Here is a 7,314-nt window from a genome sequence, read left to right on the forward strand (position 1 = left end):
CTTGGAGCAACCTGCTCTAGGGGAAAGTGTCCTGGCCATGGCAGGGCTGGAAGCGGGTGAGCTCTCACGCCGCTTCCCACCCGAACCAGGCCAGGAGCCTATGAGTATCAGTCTCTAGGCGGGTTGCGACGTCAAGGGCGGGCTGCTCCACGGCGCATGTGCGATTTCGCTCTCAACGGGGAGGGGGTGTGCGTGCGTGCGTGCGTGCGTACGCGCGCCTGCGCGCGCGTGATGGACTGGGCGGGAGCCGCTGCTGGTGCCGTTTTGTTTCCCGCTCATCGGCCATGTCTGCGGCGTATTTCCCTGTGGGCCCCGGGCTGGGGCTGGAAGAGAGTTTTCTGTCGCTGGACGACATCCTGATGTCGCAGGAGAAGCTGCCGGGCCGCTTCGAAATCAGCCTACCGCGCCTGGTTTTCGCACTGGGCCAGGGGACGGGCACGGGGGACGCCATTATTGAGGTAACCGGCGGGACAAGGGCAAAACTACCACTCCCGACAGACCCCGCGCGGATGGGCCGGGGAGGGCGGCGGAGGCGGGGCGCACGGGGCGCTGGGAGCTGTAGGCTCTAGGCCCAGGGGACTTTGGGGTTAAGGACAGACTTACGGCCCTTCATAGAATCTCGGACTGGTTTCGGTTGGAAGGGACCTCAAAGCTCATCCAGTTCCAGCCCCATGCCACAGGCAGGGACACCTTCCACTAGAGCAGGTTGTTCCAAGGCCCATCCAACCTGGTCTTGAACACTGCCAGCATTCACCACTGCTTTGGGCGACTTGTGCCAGTGCTTCACCACCCTCATAGTAAAGAACTTCTTCATATATAATCTGTCAATTATGAGGTTCTACAACATGAATTTAAAAAAAAAATTGCATATTTTTGCAGTAATAATTAATGTTTATAAAGTGTTCCTGGGTTTTATGACAGTTACAGTAGACTGTTTGGAAAACAAAATAGACTTTGTAATACTGAATCTTGTTAATGAAGCTCACTGTCCTCTTTGGGGTTGGTTTTTGTGTTTTCATGGCAAGGAAAATTTTTGATTTTTTTTTCCCTCTTCATGCAGGGATCAAAACTGGAAATCCCTCTGTGGCTTGCTAAAGGTCTGCATGACAGCAAGCGAAGAATAATTTCTGTGGAACTGCCAAAGATTTACAAGGAAGCCTGGAGGACAGTGTTGAGCGCTGATGCCAGTGTGGTTGATCTGCATAAAATGGGGCCATACTATTATGGGTTTGGCTCCCAGCTTCTGAATTTTGACAATCCAGAGAACCCTGAGATAGCTCAGGCTATCCTAGAGGCAAGTATCAGAACTAAGTCTTGAAATGTGATGGTACATTTTTCCGTTTTACTCTTGTTCCCAGCTGTTCTGCAGACTTCAGGAGGAATAGCCATTTGTTTTAATTCATCTGACTGCTGTACTGACGATGGTCTTCTAGACCAAGCTGTAGGATGACCCTTTTGGCAACTGCACGGTCTGGTGGTAGAAGCCTCAACTGTGCACCCAGGAGTGTAATTTTAGCTTGGGCGTTCCTCACTGTCAATATGGCATTTCATAAAATCCTGTAAAACTAGAGGAGACGTAAGATTATCTAATTGTGCCCTGCAAGCCAGGATTAATTCGCCCTCTGTACTTTCTGTTTTCCTACTCTGTTTTTAAAGCTCTGTAATGATGAGACTTGACACTGCTCTGGGCAATCCATTTCAGTGCTTTGCCATCCTAATCATAGAAAGTTTCTTCTCATGTCCAAACTAAAGCTCCTTCACAGCAATACAAACTCTGTTCTGGTTGTCTCATCCAAAGTAAACACCGAGGACGAATTATTCTCTCCCTTCTTGCAGCAGTCCCAGCTCATTTGCCATCTCTCTGTGGGCCATGCTTGCTAATCTCTGATTGTCCTTCCTGTTGATCTGCATTCACTGTGATGTGCAGTGCCCTGAGCAGCATACAGTGACCTGCTCAGGACTTGTGCTGATGGAAACAAAAAGAATACTGTGTGAATTTTGTAGGCTGTGATGCACCTTGCTCATCGTGGTGCAGCACCTCTTTTTTTTTTTTTTTTATGATGAAGTGACATTACTAGGTGTTTGGTTTGCAGCCCACAGTAAGATGGTACAGACTGCATACACACAGAGATACTCCTTTTATTGCATTCATACAGTTTCCCATTTCTGCCTTAATGTAAAACTTTCCTTAGTCTCAGCTGAATTGCCTCCTATTGTTTTCACACCATGTTTTTAATTTGTCAGAATCTTTATGAATTAAGTTTTGCTATCTAACATGCTTGCTGTCATCCCATCTCCTTCTCCTACATGTTCTTTGCTAATTTAACAAGTGTAACTTCTATTCCTTTGACAATTAATATATCAAATAGTACTTGGTTCCAGATAGAAACCCTGTTGAACTCCATCTAATATGTTATTCCCTCCTGATAGGGAGGGTGTATAATTGTCTTTACTGATCACCTATAGTGACTGTGGATGCCCCATGACAGGTACCAGTGTGCTGGTTTTCTTCCCTTTGTAAGGCCTGTCATCCTGTCAACATAGGAAACTAGGCTGGGTTCTCAGAGTTGGTTCCTGGCAAATGCATGTCAGCTGTTACTCCTCTGTTTTCTTGCAGAAGTTTATGTATACTTCATTTATTCCAGTACCTTTCCAGAAATTGATACTGATGGATGGTAATTTCTTGGCTCTTCCTTCCTCCCCCTCCATCTCCCCTATCTCTTTTGAAGGATAGATAACATCTTTGCCAGTTTCTAGACCTCTGTTCTCCTTAAGCTTTTAAATATAACCACTAACAGCTCTGAGATTTCTTCAGCCAGCTCTCTAAGTAGTCTGGGATGATTGCTGTTGGCTTTTTTTTTTTTTCCCCTCTTATTTCTTAGATGAAGGCCGATGCAGAGACGCTTTAAAGCACTACGGCTTTCTTAGAGTTGTCCAATGAAAGCTTTCTTTCTGCACTGGGGAAGGTGACCACACCTTTTCTTGTCTTTTCGCTTTCTGCTAATGGACATCTTGGGGAAAAGAGCCACATTAGCACATGTTACTGACAGAAAAATCGAAATACACAAGGTATGCTTCCCCCTGATTAAAAGCAAACAAGAGGGGAGTTGTGCTGACTTAAAAAATAAACGAAACATAAAAAAAAAAAAAAAAAAAACTTCTCTCCCAAACATTTAGGGACTATATAGAATCATAGAATAGTTAGGTTTGGAAAGGACCTTAAGATCATCAAGTTCCAACCCCCCTGCCATGGGCAGGGACACCTCACACTAAACCATATCACCCAAGGCCTCGTCCAGCCTAGCCTTGAACACTGCCAGGGATGAAGCATTCACAACCTCCTTGGGCAACCCATTCCAGTGCCTCACTACCCTAACAGGAAAGAATTTCCTCCTTATATCCAGTCTAAACTTCCCCTGCTTAAGTTTTAACCCATTACCCCTTGTCCTACCCTAATGAAGAGTCCCTCCCCAGCATCCCTATAGGCCCCCTTCAGATATTGGAAGGCTGCTATGAGGTCTCCACGCAGCCTTCTCTTCTCCAGCTGAACAGCCCCAACTCTGTTATATATGTGAAAGGTAACTATTTGGTAGCAAAGCCAATAAGAGAATTGTTAATTTAGAATGTATTTTTTTTATAAATCTCTAAAATTGTACAGTTCTGATTATTAAAATCAGCTTCTGAAATAATAAAGCACAGTTCTCAAAGACTTTCAGCCTTTTTTTTAAATTCCCAAAGGCAAAGATAAGGCAGGAAATAAAAATCCTTAAATATGTCTTGTTGCTTAGCTTTTCAAAATTTATTAGTTGCTGATTTGATTTTTCTTTTTTAATTTGAATTTTTTTTCACCTATTTCATGGCTTAGTGTTTTTTCAGCATACTGAAATTTCTACAGCGGCAGCTTGGCTGAACTTCCAGGCCCTTTCACAAGTTGCCATTTGTATGTTCCTGTAGCAGCTGCTGTGGCATGAGATCTGTCCTACCTTCTCTAAAGCAGTGATTGCTTGTGAAGTGAGATGAAGTAGATTGTAATTGTGTTATACTTTGTGCTGTGCTCAAGCCTGTCATTAGGAAGGAGCCAAAGTCTCATTGTGTGCTTGTTTCCCATCCGGTAGATCAGGCACTGATCTTCCAGGTCAGTCAAGAAAAGCTCTGTCTTTGTAGCCAGTGTTAATAGGTGCTATGCTGTTTGCAGACCTTTGCCCAGTTGGGAGCTTACACCCAAAAGTAAGACTCAGCATGTGAGAAGACTCCGTGTTACCTGTCAGTAATTCTACTTATCTTCTTCAGACGTTTATTAGCCGGTTTCGTCGTATCATGGACTCCTCTCAGAATGCCTACAATGAAGACACTTCAGCACTAGTGGCTCGGCTGGATGAACTGGAGCGAGCCTTGTTTCAAGCTGGCCAGAAAGAACTTAATGACTTCCAGAGCTGGGAAAAAGGACAGGCTTCTCAAATCACAGCCTCCAGTCTGGTCCAGAATTATGGAAAAAGAAAGTTCACAGAGGTGGATGGTTAAAAGCCTGAAGAGTGTGCAACTACAGTGAGGAGCACCAAGAAATTTACAGTCTCTCTCTCACAGAAGATAAAGATGAATCAGCTTTGGGGAAGGACAGGCTCACTGTCCATTAGTGGGAATTCTTCTCTGTAACGTCTTCAGATCAGACTAGTGCTATTTTTAAAGGCAGACAGCAAGGATGTAGGAAAGAGGTGGCATCACATCACTGGACAGCTTTACAGCTTACTCATACCACTCCTGAGGTTTTGCATTTCAAGTGTGTGCTAGGTGGCTGAAAGGATATGAGAAGATTTTCTGGGAGGGTCGTTAATATTTATTACTCCCCAGCTGACACTTAACAATACTGGATCTATATAGAAAAAAGTGTAATTCAGTGTATTTCATCTTGCCCTTCACATTCCAGCCTCCTGGGAACAGCTAATGCTGGGTTCCCTGTTCTTTGGAGAGCCCCAGTGATGTGGGAAAATCATGATATAAACCATATGAAATTTTATTCTATTTATTATGGACTGAGGTAGAATGGGTGCTCTTTGTGAGGCAGGAATATTTTTCTTTGCTGATTTTTGTACATAGGGTTAAGTGCCCTGGGGAAAAATGCTGCCTCTAACCCATGGAGCAAGTGAAGAGGCGTGCACGTCTTACATGCTGCCTCATCTTTTCTCTCCCTTGATCACTGTGGTCTTGATGCTGCATGAGTTGAAGAATGTTCTTGTTTGATGCAACTTTAATGGAAGCTCTCCCCCATTACCAAGCTCTGATCCGTCTGTCTGCCCATGGAAAACTGTTCTAATTCCTAAATTGGGTCAGTAGAAGTGACAGAGCAAATTTCCTGATTTCCTTCCTTTTGATTCATCTAAATGATCCTAGCAAAATGATCCTAGTAAATGTCATTCTTGCCTGTTGGCACCTTGCTGAACAGCACAGTGGTTGTCATCCTGTGTGGATGCGCTTAAACCTACATTACCTGAAGTCCTGTTGGATTTGAGTCAGAAAGCACATGGTTATCTCTGTAGGACTTTGTTCCTGCAGTCATCAGGATGGTTGTCCTTTGGAAGCAGGTATGGGATGTGGGTGCTTCTAAGCATCTGTAGAAGGTGCACCTAAGTGGAGCAGGCAGACAGTAGTGATACGGTGTTCTTTCTTTTGTATGGGAATTACTGAGAGGTGACAGCAAGATCCAAATCGTGGGACTTATTGCTGGACCTGCAGTTGCCCTTGGATATTGGAGACTTCAAACTGGAAACCTCAAGTACAAAGGGTGCATGGCTATTTCTTGGCCAGAGGAGTGAAAGCTCTGCGTCTGGAGGTGGTGAGGGGAGACAGTATGCTGGTGTCACTGACACCTTGGTGCTCTGCCTCGGCTGCCCAGGGCCAGCTGTCCTGCCAGGGAGGCCAACGGGAAGCTATGCCTGACAAAGTAGTTGAAGTATGTGCAAGATAAATGCTGCTGCACTTAAGAGCTTAATGGCACATAATAGCCTGTGCATTTTAATGAAGCTTTTGTCTATTGTCCATTTCTGGATTTTTATGATGAATAAATATTACGTAAGGGGATGTTTATAATGTCAAATGTCTATTGTTAATTGCCCTGCAGGAGGAAAATCAGGTATAGATTGGAAAGTGCAGGTCTCTACAAAGCCATGGCCATGATGGATAACGCAGTCCTGCTTGTGTCATTTTTCCTCTTACAAGTAACATGCTCGGAGCTATGTTCGTGCAGCCATGCGAGGGTAGAAGTAGTTCCTGTCTGCTTTGTCCCGTGTGGATGAGAGCTGTTTACTGAAGTCAGATACTGCTAAGCAATCAATAAGGTATTGATTTTATAAATTGCATTTCTGTGAAACATGAAAGGGTGATTTTGTGTTTCCTTGACTTTGATGTGGAGCGGTGTTCGAAATTCACAGTCTGTATTCGTACTCTGTAGCATAGACTTCATGTAGCACATCAGAAGCTGTGATCAGTGCTTTGGCTGCAAAGTGGGCAAGTTTAGGTCCATCTGTGATTGGATCTTGTTTAGTGGTGGACTTGGCAATGCTGCAGCGAAGGTTGGTCTTTTCCAACCTGGTTGATTCTGTGATGAGAAGCATTTTTTAATGGAAGGTATGTTTTAATGAGATGGTGTTTTTGAGATCTGGTGAATTTATAAGCATAATCACTAGATCACGAATTTCCTGCATTTGTAACAGTATTTTTCTTCCCTGTGCTGGGTGCAGACAATTGCTTATTTGCCAACATTTTGTGCAGCTACTTTCAGAGTGAGGAGAAAAGAAATCCCTGGAGTAGTCCTCAGTGTCACTGGGTTTCTGTATGTAGGCGGTGTCACTTTTAGTAACCCTGAGTGATTAGGAGTGAACACCAGTAAAACCCTTTAAAATCTGATGCTGTCATTTTAAGTGACAGTATTTTAGTTAGTCAATTTGATATTCTGTGGATTTTATTTTTTTTTCATTTGTTGCTGGCTGGAGTGCTTTTTTCTGTTCAGAAATACAACAAAGAAGTGCCCTGTACTTTTTACAACACAAACTGCCTTTTATAATTGTACTGCAGCAAACTGTAAGCTAGAGGAATTGGACCTTGTGAGTTTGCAGACTGGCATAATAAACCCTTATTACAGAGATCTGAAAAGGACTTAAAAGTGTCATTTCTCCCCATGTCCCTTGGCTTTTAAACTGGAGGACTACTGATCATGAGAAAGCAGTCAATAGACACCTTTTACAGGATTGCCACAATGGTTTTCAGTGCTTATTTTTTACTGGATTGCAAAATTTGAGATGTTCATTAGTTATGCATTCA

The 7,314-nt window shown here is 43.8% G+C and overlaps 1 protein-coding gene across 1 annotated transcript; it reads left to right on the plus strand.

Annotated features, from left to right (window-relative positions):
• Positions 1 to 232: 232 nt before the first annotated feature.
• On the plus strand, positions 233 to 5,239 carry GINS3 (GINS complex subunit 3). The gene is made up of 3 exons (XM_061375874.1): positions 233 to 458; positions 1,061 to 1,294; positions 4,291 to 5,239. The coding sequence occupies exons 1-3, from the start codon at positions 285 to 287 to the stop codon at positions 4,519 to 4,521; spliced, it is 639 nt and encodes a 212-aa protein (XP_061231858.1). The 5' UTR covers positions 233 to 284; the 3' UTR covers positions 4,522 to 5,239.
• Positions 5,240 to 7,314: the final 2,075 nt, after the last annotated feature.

The sequence above is a fragment of the Neopsephotus bourkii genome, unplaced genomic scaffold (genome assembly GCF_033783945.1).
Source record: "Neopsephotus bourkii isolate Nb327-2 ecotype Australia unplaced genomic scaffold, CSIRO-AGI_Nbou_v1 NB_1680, whole genome shotgun sequence".
Lineage (NCBI taxonomy): Eukaryota > Metazoa > Chordata > Aves > Psittaciformes > Psittacidae > Neopsephotus > Neopsephotus bourkii.